Source organism: Plecotus auritus (assembly GCF_963455305.1).
Source record: "Plecotus auritus genome assembly, chromosome: 6".
Classification (NCBI taxonomy): Eukaryota; Metazoa; Chordata; class Mammalia; order Chiroptera; family Vespertilionidae; genus Plecotus; species Plecotus auritus.
In genome coordinates, this window is record NC_137773.1 from 160396097 (window position 1) to 160417390 (window position 21294).

Sequence of the window (21294 nt, forward strand, 5' to 3'; positions counted from 1 at the left end):
TTCAGTATTAAAGCGCTTCTTAATAGGGAAGGGGATGGGTATGGAGTTGCTTAGGAGGGAGTAAATGGTTTGACTAGACTCTTCTCTGGTGAGAAGAGTAAGTCTTTGCTGGTTCACGAAACGGCTGGGAAGGAGATTTATCCCCTTTTTGGAGGATCTGTCTTTAGGCGCATTAGGAGAGTTCAGAGAAAGTCTGCTTTTCCTGTTTTTGTGTTTGTTTTTTCAAGTGCCTACTTCACAAAATAATTAATATACCACAGCAGCATATTTTGGGGTGGCATTTTCTACCTTTCAACCCTAAATAAAAAAAGCCTAAAACTCCCATTGTGGGACTCCCACAAAAAAATGTCCAAGTTAGATTACTTTTTCAGGAAATGCACCCTTAGACAAGCTTTGCTCATGAAAACAGTGCTTGCCATAAGTTTTCCCGTTTAGATATAAATAGGGCTAGGATTATGCAGATAATACACTTGAGAAATGCATATAGTACTACAGGAAATAAAACAACAGAAGTGAAAAGGAACAGAGTTGATGTAGAGAGCAGAATAAGACATTAAAATAAAAACTATTATTAATATCCTCAATGGTATTCAGAAAAGATAAGGCATTCATGACAAAAAGCAGAATTATAAATAAATGGGAAAAATAATAAAAACTCTTGTATGTTAAAAATATGGTAGCATAAGCATAAAATTCAATAGAGTAAGGCCCTGGCCAGGTAGCTCAATAGGTTGGAGTGTCATTCCAGTATACCACGGTTGCAGGTGACTCCCCAATCAGTGCACATACAAGAAGCATCCAATTAAAGCATCAATAAATGGAACAATATATCTCTCTCTACATATAAAAAATTTTAAATTCAATAGAGCAATTGGGAGTTAAATGCAGGGAATATATTGCAGAATGTATGGATGAAGAAGTAGAAGATGAGAAAATAGGTAATAAAATTAGAAAATTCATGTAGAAGGTCTACTATCTAATAAGATTTCCAAAAGGAGAGGTTAAAGAAGATATTATCAAATAATATTAAGAAAAAAACCCACAAAATTTTTCTTAACAGAAGAACATGAGTTACCAAATTGAAGATCTCTCCCAGTTGTCTAGCACAAGTAGGAAAAGATCCATAGGGGATAAAGAGAAGATGACAAAGGCTTACAGAAAAAGAAAAGTGTCACACACAAAGGGTCTGAAATTATAATAGTATTAGGAATTTCCAGAGCGATATAGAAAGCTTGAAAAGTGGTGCAATGTACTTTAAAATTTTAATTTAAAAGGCTATTTCCAAACCACAGTTTTAATCCAGCCAGACTATTAAACAGACGTGAGGTGTAACCTAAAAAATATTTTAATATATGAAAAGTCTCAAAACATGCACTCTTCCTCCCATGCACTATTTCTCAGAAAGTTAAGGAGAAAAGCCACCAAGATGAAGAAATAAACCAAGAAAATGGAACACATGAGATCTACAAAAGAGTTCCAAGAAAACAGAAAAACAATAATAGAAAGTTCTACTTTGACAGCAATGCATGAGGCTAGGAAAGCAGCCAGCCAGCCCTGGGGTGGGAGGAATGTCCCCAGTTGTAGAACTCATATATCATATGACATGTCTGGCAAAATTTTTAGAGAGTTGGGAAAGAATTATTCATAGATACAAAAACAATTAAATTGTATAAACAAAGCAATTATTAACTCCAGGAAAACCCAAAAGTTTTATAAGAAAAGAACTGTAAATAGAGTGCATCGTGTGGCTCAGCTGTAACAATATTTACCTAGTCATAGTTATGTAAGCATAATAATATAGATTGATTGAATGATTTTTTTTATTTTTTCAAGTTGTGATGAAATTATGTTGGGAGTAAGACAGGAGGAAGAGTTTTATTTGTGTGGGCAGTAGCCTAAAAGAGCTAAATCACATTTACAGTAAAAACCAACAGGTAGTTGGTTACGAAATTATGAAAAAACTTGTTTAAATATATGACCTATAAATATAAATAACAAAAAAAAAAACAACAGCTAAAATATTTTGGAGTCATTTCTCGTAGGGAGGAGAGCTTCAGGATGGGGAAGGTAAATTATTGTTTTTCTTTATGAATCTAAAGCCGGGTCAGGAAGCCGTCGTCCATGGGCGAAATTTGGCAGGCTGCCGGTTCTGTAAATAATGTTTTATTGGAATACAGCCATGCCTACACATTCATGGATTGGCTGGGGTTGCTCTTCTGCCCTAAGAAGTTGGTGCAAAAGCAGAGTGGAGTGGTTGTGACAGAGACTGTACAGCCTGCCATCTAAAATATTTACTTTCTTTGAGGAAGAAATTTGCCAATCTTGTGCCTAGAGCAGTGGTTCTCTACTTTTAGCTGAATCAGAACCATCTGGAGGCTTGTTAGAACAGACTGCTGGGCTCACCTAGAATTTCTGATTCTGTAGATCTCGGGTGGGGTTTGAAGAATCTGCATTTCTAACAAGTGTCCAGATGATGCCGTTGCTGATGGACCAGGGCCTCTGCTTGGAGAACCACTGGTCAAAAGGAACTATTTGGCCTTTTTAAAAAATCATATGTAAGTATCATATTTATAAAATAAATATTTAGAAGTATAAGCTTGGAAGCTTGCATGAAAATTTAAGCTAAAAACAACCTCCAGTGAATTAAATGTGACATGAAATGATTAAAATGTAAGTTTTTAAACCTTATATTGGAACAAGAACCTTAACAAATTAAACTGGAGAAAATATACTGTGTTTTACCTATAATATGATCTCACAGATACAAGCATAGATGTTAACGATTTCTGTGGCCTCTGCCTCTGCAGTGACACATTTCGTCCAAGCGGTTGGTGGGCAGACCTATCACTCTCCGTCCTGTCATTCCACCGTTTATCAAAGGCAGATTCCTGAATATAACAACACCAACTATGCAAACAGTTACTTAAAAATCTTTTCTGTTTCCTGCCCTAAAATATTTTTTCAGCATTTTTAAAAATTTAGTATTCTTGTAAGACACCTGTGTTCTGAACAACACAGTTTAAGAAACTTGATTTAAAACCTACTCCTCTTCTCTTGACCCCTCTCACAGATGAAGAAACTGACACCCAGGGAATGATGGTGGTAGATCCAAGACCTCCTGACCCAGTCCCCACTTCCTTCCCCTCCTGCACCCCAGCTCCTGTTTTCTTTGCCTCAGGGGGTGAAGAAAAGAACCCTGAATGAGCCCAAACTCAAATCAGACATGAAGGGGGAAAAAAACCCACTGCTAATACCAGTGAACAAAGAAAACTCTCTGCTTCCAGGAATAGCCTTAATCAGTCACATATGTGAACACAGACCCAGTGACCGTTCAGACAGTTTTCCACCAACATAACAGGATTTTCCCGACACATTGATTTTTTTTTTTTTTCGTTTGCCTATTATCAGTATCAGTCTTTTTTTTTTTTTTTTTTTTTAAGATCCTAGGCATGATAGCAGACCTTTTAACCAGGCAGGCAGGATGCCAAAAATCTGAAGTGTTTGAAAGCAAAGAGAAATAAAGGATAGTGAGGGTAGAAATAGTCCCTGGTTGGTAAAAACAAACAAACAAACAGCTTTAAAAATCTAAGAATTGTGCCCTGCGGGGGTGGGTTTGCTGAACTGTCAGCTCTACCAGTTAATGAGGCAGTTTGTCTAATGGAGATAGAAAAGACCACTGATAACAATGCTGGGCTTTGTGTGTGTGAGATTTAAAAATCAAATTGAGTGGAAGTGCAGCAAACACTAAATGGTATTGTTTATTTTCTAATTAATTTGCTGCAAACTGCAAAATGCAAGTGCTAAATATGTTAGATGGTGCGTGATTTTTAGAAGAGAAAGCAATGGAAACATTCACCTCTCATAGTCCATTTGCTTTCTTTTCATTCTAGAAACAATTCATGATTTGAAAGTTTGAAAAGGACATTGATATTTGGGGTGGGACATCCCTTTTGTGTGTTACATAAGCCAACCAGGGATGTAGTCTCCTTGGTAAGGTTTCGTGGAGATGCAGGGGGCCTGGGACCATATGGTCTGACTGTTGAGGATGCTCATTTTTAATATTAATAGGCCAGGGATTCGAGGCCCTGCCGAGAATGTCATCTAAGTGAGGACAGCCGCTCCCATCACAACTGCTCATGGACTTTTTCCTCTGTGGGACACAACCAGACAATGCAGGCGCTCAGCATAAATAGTACAACCGGCCAGATCTAGGTGCAAATTCTGTCTTAACCTCGGGCTGACTCTGTGACATTAAGGATGAGTCATTTAAATTCACTTAGTTTTTTTCCTCTGAAAAATAGAGATTATAATGCCTGCCTTATGGGACTATTCTTAGACCTACCCGGCACATAAGTGAAGTGCCTGACACACAGCAGACAAATAAGTGGAAGTTGTGATGTATTGGAACATTTTAGGATTAGTAATAACCAAACGCTAACTTCACAAACTGAGGAAGTGGTAAACTCTCATGAGTCTTTGTTCTTAAATTTATCTAAATCCCACCTCTTCTTCTTCATTTCCATGACAAATGTTTTAGTCCTAATCTCTTTCCGAAGGATTTTTGTGATGTGTTCTCTCCCCTGCCCTAACCCCAAAGCCTCTTTTCCATTCCAGCAAACTTGTTTCAGAAGCATGTCATCTGATGGGACAATACACGTATTTGTAGCAAACTTTTGCCAACTGTTCACTATCTACCTAGTCTTTACTCTGCATCAGATACTGATCTTTTCTTTTTTTTTTTTTTAATATATTTTATTTATATTTCACAGAGAGGAAGGGAGAGGGATAGAGAGCTAGAAACATCGATGAGAGAGAAACATCGATCAGCTGCCTCCTGCACACCTCCCACTGAGGATGTGCCCGCAACCAAGGTACATGCCCTTGACCGGAATCGAACCCGGTACCTTTCAGTCCACAGGCCGACGCTCTATCCACTGAGCCAAACCGGTTTCGGCCTGATCTTTTCTTGATATTACCTCATTTAATCCTCACAACACTCCTCTGAAGTAAATTGTATTATTACCCCAATTAAAATGTAAAAAACAACAACACACACACAACATATTGAGAGGTAATTGTCAAAGGGATGGAGCCATGATTTGAACCTAGGCAGTCTGACTCTAGAATCAGGCTCTTAACAATTGGCCTTTATGCTGATCTGGAGATACCGTTCCTGCTTCGTGCAACGTGGGCTTACACCCAGGGCTTGCTATTCAGTGAGCTCCAGAATTTTGACTTTTACTGAATATTGGTCATCAGGGCCAAGGTAAATCTCTGAAGTTCATAGCCAGCCCACCCTCAAATCTATTTCAGTCTTCTTCCATTCCCTGTCTTGAGGAATTCTCAGTGCTGAGCATCCTGAAAGTGCCCTTTGTAGGGGACAGGGCAGCTTCGTCATCCTCAACAATATGACCTCAATTGGGAGCTGTTAAAACTAGAAATTCCATGAGAGCAGAAGCCACATTAGTGTTGCTCCACTCTGTATGTCTCTAGTACCTACATCAGCACCTGGCACATAATTGTAAGTTAGGATTTGACTGACTGATGAATGATTGAATGAGTGGACAAATGGATTATGGTCGTAAGAATAAATTGCTGGACAGATGGATGGGTAGATGGTATTCTTTTTTTTTTTTTAATTGTTTGAAGTATTACAAATAGTAGTACATATGTCTCCCTTTTTTTTTTTCCCCATTGACCTTCCCCCAGCCTCCCCTCCCCCCCAGTACATGCCTTTACCTGCCCCCCGCCCCAGTGTCTTGTATCCATTGGTTATGCTTATATGCATGTGTACAAATCCTTCGGTTGATCTCTTACAGCCCCCCGCCACCTCCCCCCCCCCGCAACCTCCTCTGCCTTCCTGCTGTAGTTTGACAGTCTGTTCAATGCTTCTTTGCCTCTGTATCTATTTTTTGCCCCATTTCATTCCTTTAAAAAATCTTGCGTCTGCAGACTAGAAATAAAGATATAATAACAAAAAATGTTTGAGTCCCAATTTCCATGTCCAACAGTTCTGAGTCCCCATTTCAATGTCAAACAGTTCCTTAAGTGTACATGTCAGCAATGATATCTGGATGGTGGGCACATGGTGGCAATGCATGTCCGACCCTCTCTGGTTTGGTCCTAGGCAACCTGCTGTGTTGCACAGCTGCTGACTGCTGGCGTGGCAAGGCGTCGTCAGCGTCTTCCATCTCTGGACTGTTTCTCATCTTGTCTTCGTGGTTGGAGCAGACCTGTCAATTCCTCTCGGTTGCAGGAATCCACATGGTCTTGGAGTTGTTTTCTGAAAATATACAAACATATTCTTGACCAAAAGTTAATAAAGGAATCTTTTCTATATAATTGATTTGGGATCCTTTTTATTTTTGCCCAAACGATTTTCCTTTGTCTTATTTAGACACCATGTGTGTTTTTCATGGGTGTCTTGCTGGTAGCATTACAAATGAAAACTAATTTTGTAAAGTAAAAGTTTTCTAGATGTGATTTACTTATAGGATATTTTTCCTTACATGATATTACCCTTCTATCCCCCCTTTTCTGATTAATGGAGGCTTTTGTAACTTTTATAATGCAGTCTTGATGACTTTAAATTTTAATTTTTTGACAAAAATATGACTGCTTTAGTTTCATTGCATGTTCAGGAATTTTACCATGAGATGAACTACCAATAGAAATTTTAGTTACCGCATTAGGAACAGCTTTTTGTCCAGTACAATTAAATTTTCTTGAATATTCACTTATTTCAATTAGCCTATTTAAATTAATCTGAAAACTTATTATTTTACTGTCAAATTTAATACTCTACCAACAATCTTAATTTACCCTGTAAATATTAGTGGAAAGGATTATTTGCATTCTTGAGTAGGCCCTGAGCATTCCTGGTGCAAGGCTGGATTTAGATACAGGGCAGCTGCTGTCGGCCAAGTCTCTGTCTGTTACCTTGGTCCCAATCTGAGCTGGGCCAAGTCACTGTCTGTCACCTGTGTCCCTATCTGAGCTGGGCGTGGGAAGCAAAGCAGCCATGGGGGCAGGAGACCTCCCTCAGACGGGGTGAGGGTTCAGGCCCCTACAAGGTTGGGGGGGTGAGGGTCTGTGCCCCACCTCTGTTGATCCCCAAGTTCTCTCCTGATGGCCCCTCTGCGATATGTGATCAGTGCTGAGGCCCCGCCAGCAGGCCAGGGGATCCCAAGGCAGGTACTGGGCGTGGAGGCCACGGGGGCATAGGCTACCAAGGAGACAGAACTGAACCTCACATCACTTTGCTTGGCCCGGAGGATGACTGGTTAGCCAGAGACGGGTAAGATTCCTCAGGGAAGGAACAACCTAAGACAGATGGTATTCTTATAAAAGTGTACACTGTTGACAATAAGGGTTGATATATTTCTCTGATCTTTGATGACTATATCTTACTTACCTTTTATTAGATTATAGTTTTCTCCCACAATTCTATTTATCTTGTTGGGTATATCATTCCCAATGGCTGCATTAAAATCCGAAGTTCTTCATATGAGATATGTAAAATCTTGGAAGCATAAAGGTTAGGACAACATTAATCAAATTGTTTATAAAATAAGCAAAAAATCATTTATTCAACCAATATTTATTGAGCATCTGCCTGTCTAGTACTCTTATAGGAGCTTAAACTAGAGCTATTAACAAAATAGAAAAACTTTGCCCTCCTGGTGAGTACATTCTAATATGGGAGACAAACAAAAACAAACACTCCCAATGTGTAATGGATCACGTTAAGTGCCATGGAGAAAAATTAAGCAGGGTGAGGACTATAGAAATGATGGTGGGTGGAGATTGATATTTAATATCAGATAGAGTTATTTTGAAATTGTATGTAAGTTTCATTCTATATTAGAATGTGAACACTTAAGAAAATTAAAGTAGTAAGTGTAGGGGAATAACTGGGAATTAAAAGACAGGTTAATATTAGAGATTTTTCATAACTTGATTAAGAGGAGACTATTTTTGACTTGTGAAATATAAACATACATATATTTTTTCTTACAGGATTAGCAGCTCTGGACTTTTAGAGTGATAGCCTTTCCCAGCCTCAAACTGAAAGAAAAAGGAAAGATATCCATCATCAGCATAGCAACATGAGAGGTGGATAAACCATGCTGGGGAGACGCAAGGTCAGCTGCTGAACTGTCTTGCCTTTGGTCCAGAACACAGCTCAGACTCAAGTGTTGCCCTGAATTTACCTCTCCAACTTTGGTCCAAGACCCGGAGTGATGTGTTCCCACCCCAGAACACCTTCCATTTTGTGAGGTTTGAAACATGACCACCAGTAGCCACGCATGTCCCGTCCCAGCCGTGAATGGACACATGACTCACTATCCAGCTGCACCCTACCCATTACTCTTTCCGCCGGTCATCGGAGGACTTTCCCTGCCTCCACTTCATGGCCTTCATGGGCACCCTCCTCCAAGTGGATGCAGCACCCCGTCACCTGCAAGTAAGTACCACTGGAATCTCCTCTCTTATCTCTTTGTTGATTGGCTTAATGGGCCTGAGGAAACAGGATGGTTCATATCTGGAGTGAGTTTTTATTCTGTTGGATGTTGGTTTCTCTTGGTGTAGAATTGTACCTTTAGTGCTATTGGCAGAAATATGAAACAGATAAATGGTGAATTTTAGAATTTGGGTCATTCGAAGCCACACTGATATTTTGCTAGATTTTATAAAATGTATAGACTGATATTTTGTTAGATTTTATAAAAGATAATCAGCATATGCGGCCAATATACCTGAAGAAATTAGACACTTAATGATGTGAATAGTGAATTAGTAGTTGGTGCCATAAAAATCATTAATGATAACCCTGGATTGAACATCGATTTTGGTCGTAAAGTTCCCTTTGTCTATCTTACTCATTTCCCAAGTACTGATAACATGCATAATTGTTCTCAATTTCCCAGGGACCTTTGCTACCAATTCATATCACATAAGCTTTTTAAATGCCCTTGACCATTTGATTCTACTAAGCTATTTATTACTTCCGATCTCTAAAATGTGGGATGTAAAGTACGATAGAATGAAAGTGAGTTAGAATTCTTCCAACTGATATGACTTATTCATAGAAAGCACCTATGTCATGTGATTTAAAAAGAGAAGTTTTGCCTGTTTAAGGACAAACTATGATAGCCAGTGAACAATCCCACCTCTTAGACTTGGGTTGCCTGGTAAAAAGGCATATTGATTCCACGTGCCACACCAGGTATCACAGCACCTACTCCAGGTTCTTCCTGGTTCACAGCTCAACAAGAGCACTTTCAGAGCTCTTCCTGGTGATTACTCTGCATTTTGCTGCTTTTTAAAGAATTCCTCCAAATATTTGCTTGGTACTTAGACATTTTTATTTTGAAGTACCGCCTTATTTTCTTCTTTATTGTGATATTTGTGCTTTATCTTCTCTCTCCCACTACATTTTTAGCTCACTGGGAGCAGGGGGATACCTCATCTAACCAGGATCCCTTAGCTCCTGGTATATTAGTAGGGGATAGATGTTTGGATGTCTTCATGTCTGGATGCATGATGGACAGATGAGCAGATTGGTGGACAGATTTTCACTGCAGAGATGTCGATGGTAATCAGAGTATTACCGTGCCTGATATATATAGACTTACTTTCCTTCTTGGAATGACCTGACTATAATTCTTCTTTTCTGAATTTCTGACCAGAGCATGTGACCTATAATTTTTTTGAAATGATTAATAACATTCTCCCATGTTTCTCAAGTTCAAACTGAGAGTAGCTGTAGCCAAAGTAGCTTCTTTGCTATCAGGAGCAATGGAAATAGTTCCTGTATTCAAAATATTGTTCACCCAATGCAAATGATATAGTGAAGTTGCTTTCAGCTAACGCATAAAGGGGGTCTGACTAAATTATTATTAAAGCCATTAAAATTTCACCCAACTACCTCTATCTAATGCCATAACTCAGCCAGCCTGATGGACAGCATGTCTAATGCATTTCTTCCCTAAGATCAGAAGTGTATTTTTTACATGTAGCCAAGAGTTAAACAAGACATAGGTATTATTCCCATTCTGGGATATCTAATCTTACAGATAGGTAGCTATCTTACAGATAGGTAGCTAATATTACTCTTAGGTAGCTGCAGCCCCTAGGTGCTCACAACAAATCCCAGCAACTTTAAGATCCTTTGGTTACTGATTTTAAGAAAAATACAGAGCATAGTTAATGGTGGGTGAGATCTTTATGCTGGATTAGCATCCCTGAACACTTCAACAGGTTCTCAATATGTAAATCCAACACCCATCTCTTCACAGATATTCTAAGGTCAAAGAATTCTATAGAATAGTGCTTGGCAAACTACACAATCTATAAGTCAAATCCAGCCCAGCATGTTTTTGTTAATAAAGTTTTATTGGAACACAGCCACAGTCATTTGTTTACATATTTTCTGTGGCTGCTTTCGTGCTACAATGTTAGAGATCATAGAGCCCACAAAAACTAAAACCTTGACTATCTTGATCTTTCCAGAAAAAGTTTGCTGACCCCTGTTATGAAGGTAAGAGCATTGAAATAGGAGTCAAATCATCTACATCTAATTAGGCTCTGTCTCAAACTGGTGATGTTAGCTCTTCTAATTTCTTCCCACAATCAGAGCCTCAGTGGCTCAGCCTGTACCCTGGATGAGTTGGGCTGTATCATATCTAGGGCTCCCTGTATCTCTAAATGCAAGGCTGTTCTTTTCATTTCATAGTCTTATATAATAAAAGCGTAGTATGCAAATTGTCCCCTCGACCAGGAGTTCCTTTGGGAGTTCAACCAGGGGGGCGGGGCTGGCCGGGAGTACCCCGCTGGCAGCCCGCAGCTGCTAGGCACCCTACCAGTGCAGGAATTTCATGCACTGGGCCTCTAATTACTAATAAAGCACACGATGCTATCACTACCAGGTTAAACCATAAGGCAATTGCTTTTTCTAGATCAAAATTGGTCAAACCTTGGTAGTTTCATATGATTCAACCTTTAGAAGGAGAGGGTTTGCAGCTCAAAAAAAGGGGGGGGATATATAATGGGTGACAATTTTTTTTCTGAGAGCCTTAGGGTGCTGAGTAACTGCACCTTGAAGGTGGCTGGAGAAGGGGCAGACAGAGAACAAGGTACAGAAAGTTCAGGCTGAAAACTTTATTGTTGGCTTACTTCAAATCCTGGCTAATGCATCGTTTTGTTTTTGCTACAGACAAAGCACATGAAAACCACTCAGATTGAAATTATTGAAAAGCCACTGTTACTATGCAGTCAGTTAGCTGGCCCTTGAATAGGGAGCTTTGTTATAGCTTGTGGTTTAGAAGAGCAGGGAACAAGGGAAGGTCTTAAAAGTTGCACACAGACGCTCTCTTGGCTAAAAATAAACTTAAGAGTTTTATTCACGTCCTGAGGTTAATTAGGAAGGTAGCCAAATTCTATAAAGTCACAATAACTAACAAAACACATGCTTGGGTGGAAAAGCCGGCTAATATAGAATGCAAAGGGAACAAACATTTTGGGGAATGACTCCATAAAGGGGGTCCTGTCATTGAACTATAGGATTTAATGGTGTTTCTTTCATAATCTGTACACATCTAGATTCTCCTGCCCTGTAACAGGGTTCTTTTAGCATCCTGTATTATAAAGGCTCAACAACCTTCTACCTTAAAGGGAAGTGAGAGCAATTTCCATTGTGGCTACTGATGTTACACCCACTCCCTACACTTCTGTCCATTCACTTCCAATTCTCTGGTCACCTGTCCTCCTAGATTAGAACCTGAAATCAATATGTTTAAGCACTCTTTTCCTATAATACAGATGTCCCCCTTCCCACATATAAATATATGGCTATTTAACCTGTCTCAGTTTCTCTCCCATCAACTATAAACTATTTTTATTTGAAGAATAGTCTTCTTTAATTATCATATTCAAGTATTTTGAGGATGAAGTAGAGTATAAATGATAAATTATAAAGAAAAATTGTACTATAAAGGGATGAAATAAGATCATCTCCAAGGCCCTTTCAACTCTAGCAGGCGATGTATAGTCAGATTTTTTTCCTGGTCTCCAAGCCATTTGCAAGCAAAAACCCATATCTCCTTGTTTGGTGCCTGCTGTTATGCAGCATGACATTCTTGCTATTGGTTTGACCATTTGTCACCATTCACAATTCAGAGGGAAAGATGTGGCCACTTTTCAGAAACTGTGTTCTCCAAAACCTTCTATCCTAGGGAACAAATGGTTCATGCTTTCAGGAGAGAGATGAATTTAAGGCAGCTCCTACGTGTGCACATTCTTGTCTTTGCATTCTGACTTATCTCATGTATCATGGAGTCTCTGTAAGCTTAGAAATCAGGAAACATATAAGAAAAGAGGGAGTTTAAATAAGTAATAAAAACACTGCCATATATCAAGCACTTCCTGGATCATCCACTAAGCACATAATGTATGTCATTCTTAATTTTTTATAATAGTCTCCCAATTTTGATCCCAGGCCATGAGCAGCAGTCCCATTTATAGATGAAAACATGAAGCTTAGAGAAAGTAAAGAGCTTATATAGCTAGTTAATGTTGGAACCAAATTTCAAGCCAACATCTTGGGTCCACAAAGTGCATGTCTTTCCCTTTGGGTTGAGCAATGAGGCCAACTTAACCCCTCAGATTAATTGCATGTACCATGTGCAGTGAATGGGTATCTCTTTCCCATGATGCTTCAGGAGGTCCTTAGAGATAAAGGGCATTGAAAGGACCTCACAACTTCTTTACTTTCACCAACTACTGTGGAAGCAAGCTATCATTTTTCATTAAAATGGGGCGATGAGGGTGGACCCCACAGTTAAGGAGTCACTTTAGATGCCTCTGTTTAGCTCTGTCCTATGAGTAGAGAGCTGGTCACCTTCAGGCAAGGGTGATTTCCAACAAGAACGAAGCTGATATGCTATGCCAGGGAACACTTAAAATTTCGTGTCCCTGAGCTCCGTGAAAGTTGGACAACTGTCCGTCTGTCTCTCTTTATGTTCCTTTCATTGCTGCTTGTTCTGTTTTATTGCCACACATGTGCTTTTTTATAGGTTGTTGTAAGCTATAAAATATTGTTAAAAGTTTTGGCTTTAGAGCCACTCTCAAAATGATCTCAGTTTAACTTTAGCATCTTAAAATGAGAGTTCTTCCCCTGGTTCTTTAATGACCAGAAAGTGCTCTCCTATCAAAATCACAAAATGGGGTATATGCTTAAAAAAGGCCCAACCTTCTGGAGAGACAGACTGTGAGTCTCAGAATTACCAACAACAGGACATAAAATGAGTTTTATTTCTATATCTTGTCTTAAACTAAGAGGAGTCTTGTTACCCAACTTGTCTAAAGCAGTGTAGGCTACCTGATTGGACTTCCTTACTGTATGTTAAGGACAATTGTCCCTGAGGTGTTGATCTTGTTTTAAATACATGCAGATTGATGGTTACTAAAACCAACTCATTAATTCTTATTATCCATCACCCTTGCTCTATGGTCTTGTCTTCTTTCTACTGTGAGTTATATTTGTCCTTAAACATATACAATGACCCCACTGGACAGGGATCACATCTCATTTTAAGATGTCTGGGGCTTAGTATATTATTGGTATTTAGTGAATACCAAATAAAACACACACACACACACACACACACACACACACGTATATTATGTGTATGTTTACATATATATACACACATAAACATACATGAATAGGTCATATATATGTATCTTTCTTATTTTTAAACCAAATAAAAATAAGGTAAAATAAATTTGTTAGGAATTTGAATAAACCAATTATACCTACTTGGCCTATTTCATCTGCCTTCGGTCATTGGATACTTTGAAGTTTTGAAGCTGAGGGAGGGAGGTAAATGCTTTTACCTCAATGTTTTAGAAATAGAGTTTACATATTTGGGATGATTGAACAGTTCTAATGGTCTTGCATAGGCCTATAGCTATATGTGTATTATATGAGTTCATTTCTTAAAGGTATTGATTATTTGTGTACAGTGCCTCTCTTCCCCCAAGATAAAAGAATTTTTGTGTCTTCCTAATATCTCTACAATTTCCCCAGACTCTCTGGTTTAGTACAGTGTGTAATTCTCTAAATAGTTCTAATGAGGAGTTAGGCTCATTCTGTTTGTTGAACTTTACCCCAAAGGGATCAAGAGTATGTGAACATGAATTAGAAACAAAAGGATTATTGTTCAATTTTATCAAATTAACTACAATGCCCAAAGGAGAATCTCAACTCTGGAAGTGTGTTCTTAAAGACAAATGGGCTTTCAGTCCACAGAGCATATCATAAAAACAGGAATGGATTTATCTCTAAGTTATCCTACCAATGATTATTCCTAGGGAGAGCATGTTTGGAAGAATATACAAAAAGTTATCGACTTATTAGATAATTAAACTAAGCGGAGAAATTAAAAAAAACACATTTTTGACTCTATGAAAATTGAACCTGTAAAAATTGGAATTACCACAACAGTTGGCTATGATATATGAGGACTTCAATGTGTTCCAAAATTCTGTCTTGATGAATTCATCAATCTGCAGCTTCTATATATTTCATATGGTCTATTTTTCCCCTAATGAAGAAAAACCCATTGAGATGAACTTGAGTGATGGGAGATTAACTTCTGTACAGGTAGATGGACATGAGGACAGATGGAATCACCACCAGGTGCCACGCTCTGGGCCATCTTCAGGATGTACATCAGGCAGTCCCACAGAACCTCTGCTAGTACAGACTTATGCTGGGTCTTTAAAGTGATAGTTGCTTCCTACTCTTTCTCTGTTTTTCTATTTTGACTCCCTCTGGTATTTGAATGATTCTTGATCATTTAAACTGGAAAGAGAGAAGGGGAAAGAGAAGAAGAGGGAGAGGGATGCAAAGAGGGAGGGAGGGAAAGAGAGAGAAACAGACTGAAGACAAGAAAAAGACAGAGAGACTAGTTAATTCTATTCTTTGAGCTCCAGACCACCTCTAAGAACTTGAGGCCATCAGGTCAACCAATGGCTAGGTGGTACCAACAACTCTCTTGTTGTTGTTTTTTTAACTTTGCCATGAGAATAAATATTAAAAGTAGTTACCATTTACTTAGTTAGCTACAGGTGTTACCTCTTTCTGCCAACTGGAAAAGAGAAATAGGGAAACAATGACCTACATAACCAACTTTCATAAGGTTGCTTAGATAAAAATGTTGAAACTGGGTTTGAACTCTTCTTGCTTTGCATAAAGCCAGTGTTTGTTTGTTTGTTTGTTTTTAACAAATCTATGTTGGCTGTGGATATAAGGAAATAAAAATACTTTTAAAACACTGTATCTGTCTTCAAGGATGTGGCAATCCTATTGGGAGGTCATAATTACCTAAAACCATTTAGATCTAAAAACCCTGATTGCTCTTTGCCCTATAAGGCCTTGATTTTGTAAAGCTTGTGACATCCCCTCCCACCCACACACCCACTGTACATGCTTTGATTTATGATGCATATTCTATTCTGCTGTCTTTAGTTGTTTTCATAACTTTCCTCCTCTGCTCCTCTGTTAACCTGATGCCAGACACATGTCGGAAACTCACTGAAGGTATGTGGAATGACTGACTCAGTGGTTCTCACTGGTCAGAGATTTTGGAAATTTGTGGATGGGCTTTTGGATGTCACAATGAGGGAGCCCTCTGGGCATTTAATCGGCAGGAGTGAGGAGGCTGAATGTCCTGCACTATGCACAATAGTTGCAAATAATAAAAAATGGTCTCATATGCTTGTGACTTCTCAATGTCTCACCAGACTCTTATGTTAAGAGCTCCCCAGGAATAAATTATGATTAACTAAAACATAAACCATAACTCCATTTTATATTGAAATGTGAAATATTGTGTGCTTTTATTATGCCCTGAGTTATTTTAGGACTGTAATTGCTGTGTAAATCAAGTATAGCCTGACCTTTTTTTTTTTTTTTTGGAACATTTCTAAGAATCATCCACCATTTTAGAAAATTACGTCACTGAGGACTGCTGTTCTTGGTATTTGAGTCACCAATACCATGCGTTTTTTCAATCTGTATTTGTAGCTAAAACATTCCTATAATTCTGCATATAGAGGCAAGCATCTTACACTCCTTTATGGCTTAGCCTTTACACATTGAAATCACAATTATTTTATCACAAGTTACTTTTAAAAATTCTTCCTCAATATTGTGTTATGGGAATTATGTTAACCACTTTGAAATTATATGTGTAGGTGGACTCTATTATCTATAACTTTCATTTTGAAATAGTAAAGTAGGTGTTATAAAATATGTTACTAAAAGAAGCATGGATTCCAAAATGTTAAAGATTACTGGAATGAATGAATATATGAATGAATACATGACTGAATCAGTGGAAAATGACTAACAGTGTCAAGTAAAGTGCTTAGAAAGTAAATGATATGGCCTGGCTGGTGTTGCTCAATGGTTGAGTGTGGACCCATGAATCAGGAGGTCATGGTTCAATTCCTGATCAGGGCACATGCCTGAGTTGTAAGCTTGATTCCCAGTTGCCAAAACCTCAAAAAAAGCTTTTGTACTAATGAAAATGACCACTTTCCAATAAGAATATCAATTGTTAATTTAGTGCTGAGCTACTTTACCAAATGCCCATAAGCTTTGCAAATGTTTAAACAAAAGTTTTAGGGTGTTTTGGAAACAAGGACAGTGGTTATCTGTGGCCCTGTTGACACGGATGATAGCAATAAGTTATTTAGCCATGACTTTGTGGTGAATCCTGAAATTTAGTGCTGTACAGGGTGCTGCACAGGGACTGCCCTAACCTCAGGGAGCTTACAGTCAGAGACAGACGTACCGATTAGGAAAGGTTCATCTTGTCAAACCAAAAATGGTGTTCATGGGGATCATTTGGGGTGGGGGGGGGCGGGTATGGTGCAGGAGGTAGGAGGTTAGAAATGGGGCAAGAGAGATTGCTATTTCCAGACCCCAATCTATGTCCTAAAACAAGTTTTTTTTAACCTCTTATGTGCTTCAGCTTCCTCCCCAATAAAATAAGGATAATAATAGCACCTCGAAAGGGTTGTGAGGAAATTGTCACCAATTGATACATGTGAACTACTTGTAACAATGCTATAACAGTAAAGACTCAGTAAATGATAAGCAGTCATTATTATTCTTATCTGTGCTTTGCAGTCAGAACCCATCTACTCATAAGCAAAAGTCTTCGTTGTCACAGGACTGTCATTCTGTCAACTGTTCATTCTAATGATTGCCTCCCAAACATACAGGTTGTTCTACACACATGTACCTTTCCATATTTCTTAAGTGTCTCTATCGGGCATGTGGAAGTTTTCACTTCACAGTTTCTACTCTGCCAAGACTTTCCTTTAAACTTCAAAATTACCCAGGGGGTGGTTTGGAATTAGGGTATTGGAAAGGACTCTCTTTCATGAGTATCCATGGCTGCTGAATGATTGTGTATTTGTCACAAGGATTTCACATCCAAGAAATACATGTGAGGTTGAGGTTTTCTTTGGCAGAGGAGCTCCCCTCAGGGCCAGGGAACTTGGGCAAAGACTGAACCAGCCTTTCCTCCGAGGACCTGCCGACTCTGCAGGTCACTTTGTCTGTAGAGACCATCTCTAATGGTTGGTGTCAATTCAGTGATGTCTATAATAAGGTACATTTCTCAAACAATGTGGTTTTGCTTCTATTAATACCAAGCTACTCTAATGTTAACTGCTTAATGGCTACAAAGTTGGCCAATCCACACACAAAAAAAAAAAAACGTAAAGGAAAAAAAATAATAATGACATTTCACACAAGTAAATAGCACTTTGGTGAAGATCGTGTGGTTAGAAGGAAAGCTACCCTCCAGCATATTTAGTAAACCTTTTTTGTTAGACTCAGTTGATGGAATATTTTATAAAACAGGGATTTTCTTCAGTTCTGATGGAAATCTCTCAGATATGAAGTGACCTTTACACCATCCTTGACACTTGCCCTGATTTCCTGTAGGTAATCCTTCACGTGTTAGAAACAGACAGGAGAAAGGAAAAATAGAGAAAAAATAACAATAGCCCGGAACAGAAAATATCCATATTAAAAAAAAAAAAAGACAAATCCCCAAGGAAACATTTCAGCCTTAAAAGTAATTGTACAAATGCAAATTTTAAAATGAAACGCAAATTAAGATTTTACTTCTTGCTCTTGAGAAGACCAATTTTTTTTTTTTAAAAGTTGCCATTGTTTTTCAGGCTATGGAGAAATAAATACTCAGATACAGCCCTGATGGTGGGAATGAAAATTTATATGTTCTTTCTATGGAATAATTTTCCAGTAAATGACAAAGGCCTTAAAATATTTGTAACAATGGCTTTTGCTCCATGAATTTATTCCAAAGAACTAAATGTTTTGGTGTGCTTGGAAAACACACATATTAACACATACTTGTTTATAATTTTAAAAAACACCTGGAGACAAACTTCCTGCCTAATGAAAAATGATTGAATAAAATATAGAGTGAATGAAAATAATAAGCAGTTGTTTAAAATATTTATGGAGAAGTGAATATATGGACATGAAAATGTCCAACAGGAAAAACAAGTTATAGAAGTAGTAATAATAAGTATTCTTAATACTTAAAACTACATTCTATAGAAGTAATAGAATGTAGTTTTAAGTATTAAGAATACTTATTATTCTTTTTTAAATATATTTTTATTGATTTCAGAGAAGAAGTGAGAGGGAAAGAAAGAGAAAAACATCAATGATGAGAGAGAATCATTGATCAGCTGTCTCCTGCACGCTCCACACTGGGGATCGAGCCTGCAACCCAGGCCATGTTCCCTAACCAGGAATCGAACTGTGACCTCCTGGTTCATAAGTCGACACTCAACCACTGAGCCACACCAACCAGGCTTATTATTCTTTTTTTAACAGATATATATGGTGTATGTTTGAGGGTGTTTATTTGGGTTTAGGACAAAGTTTGGGGAGCATAGTAATAGTATTTAGTTCTAAGTTATGGCATTATCCATGATGTTTTCTTTATCTTTATTCAGTGATCATGACTATCTTGCTCACTGTGGTATCCTCACTGCTTAGTGGTTGGCACATAGTAGATACTCACTAAATGTTTGCTGTATGAATGAATGCCTTAAATAACTTGTGGAATTAATTAAACAAAAGAAGGGAGATGTTTTAGTGAGCTAATTCAGTGTATTCAATTGAAACAAATATCTTACCTAAATCAGAATTCTTGCCTTCCAAGGGCTAAGTAACACATTAAAGGTATTCATGTCTGATTTCATTTCTAAGAAATTAACCCTTCAGAGATATATTTGCATTTTGAAATGGTAACTTTTAAGTTAAGATGCTGACTGCAGTGGTAGAATTTCCAAGGGGATCATTTTGGAATGAGAAAGTTATTCTATCAGCTTCTTCAAAGACTGTGCCATATGGTACCCATGTAATCCATCTATGTCCCAGTCCTCTTCTGCTTAAATAAACTCTAGATCGATTACAGTTGTTAGTAGCATTACTGCCTATGAAAATCATAATCATCACCTACACGAGAAAGTATATCCATTATCTTGTTTATTCCTACAACAAATACATGAGGTATTTTTAAAATTAACTTACGTACATCCTATTTTATTTGGAAATAAAGTCTTAAAACAACTTTTAAAAATTACATGTGAAACTTTTTAAAATCATAAAGGAGTACATTTGGGGATAGAGAAAGTAAGTATAGGGAAAATTGATTGAAACCAATTTGAGGCAGGTGCATGAAAATACATTCTATGAGGTGGATAATAAATGTTGCTCAGATGACCTAAAAAAAGAGCCTACCCCAAGAAGAGAATTCACCAGTTACATAGTTGATAGGTTCATAAAATGAAGTCACTCAGCCACCCAGATAAGCACATCCTAATGACATTGTAAATCCAACTCTGTTTATGTATGTTTGTGTTTTTAATAACACCCCTCAATGTGGGCTCAATTAATCATTCTAAAGCTCAGTCGGTGAAAGCAGGTCCCTGTGGGGGTCCCAAACAATGTCTGCAGGTACATAGCTCTCTCACAATCTGAACTTAATCCAAAAATAAATATTAGAGTGTCAAGATAAATAAATGATCTTCATAGCCTTTAGGCACATCATAAAACCATTTTCCTCAGCCAAAAATTTTTGTGAGCATTGAGAAGCCATGAAGTTGAGCTTATACTCCCTTAACAAGGACCTGAGGACCCGAAGGCCTACCCCACTCATAGAAAGAGGGATTTCCCTTACAAAACAATGTTGAATCAACTCCAACAGACACCAGGCCATGGAAAATGTTGAGCAGCATGCTTATTTTTTTATTTTTAGTTTTGAAACTTTATCTTTATGGTTGAAAGTATTACAGATGTCCCCTTTTTATACCCCACTGACCCCTCCACTCCGCTCCCACCTCCCCCCAGGCCTTCACTGCACTATTGTCTGTGTCCAGGGTTATGTATATAAGTTCTTTGGTTAATCTCTTCCTGCTCCCAGCCTCCTCCTTCCCCCTGAGTTTAGTTACTCTGTTTCATGCTTCCATGACTCTAGATCTATTTTGCTCATCAGTTTCTTTTGTTCATTAGATTCCATGTAATGTGAAATCATATGATACTGGTCTTTCTCTGACTAGCTTATTTAGCTTAGCGTAATACCCTCCAGATCCCTCCACGCTGTCTCATAGGGTAAGAGTTCCTTCTTTTTTATAGCTGCATAGTAATTAATTGTGTAAATGTACCACAGCTTTTTTATCCACTCATCTACTGATGGGCACTTGGGCTATTTCCAGATCTTAACAATTGTAAATAGCACTGCTATGAGCATAGGGGTGCATATTTTTATTGAATTTATTGGGGTAACATTGGTTAATAAAATTATATAGGTTTCAAGTGTACAATTCTATAATATCATCTGTATGTTGTATTGTGTTTTCACCACCCAAAGTCGTCTCCTTTCATCACCATTTATCCCCTCTTTATCCTCTTCTACCTACCCCCACACCCCTACCCCTTTCCCTTTGGTTATCACCATACTGTTGCCTGTATCTGTGAGTTTTGGGGTTTTTGTTGTTGTTTTTTTGCTCTATCCCTTCACATTTTTCCCCGCAGTTCCCCTCCCCTCTGACAGCTGTCAGTCTGTCCCCTGTAGTTATGAGCGTGTTTCTATTTTGTTTGTTTATTTTGTTCATTATAGTCCATGTATAAGTGAAATCATATGGCATGTGTCTTTCTTTGACTGGCTTATT

At 38.2% G+C, this 21294-nt stretch overlaps 1 protein-coding gene across 3 annotated transcripts in view; it reads left to right on the plus strand.

The window, feature by feature from the left end:
* RARB (retinoic acid receptor beta) overlaps positions 1–21294 on the plus strand; it is a 728677-nt gene that overhangs the window by 293310 nt on the left and 414073 nt on the right. For 2 of the 3 annotated variants that reach the window (XM_080674944.1, XM_080674948.1), the window contains exon 4: positions 8020–8467. In XM_080674944.1, coding sequence (XP_080531070.1) covers positions 8290–8467 — 178 coding nt within the window. In that variant the 5' untranslated portion in view covers positions 8020–8289. Of the gene's footprint in view, positions 1–2424; positions 2556–8019; positions 8468–21294 lie in introns of those variants that run through there. The other variant, XM_080674945.1, reaches the window with a different exon arrangement.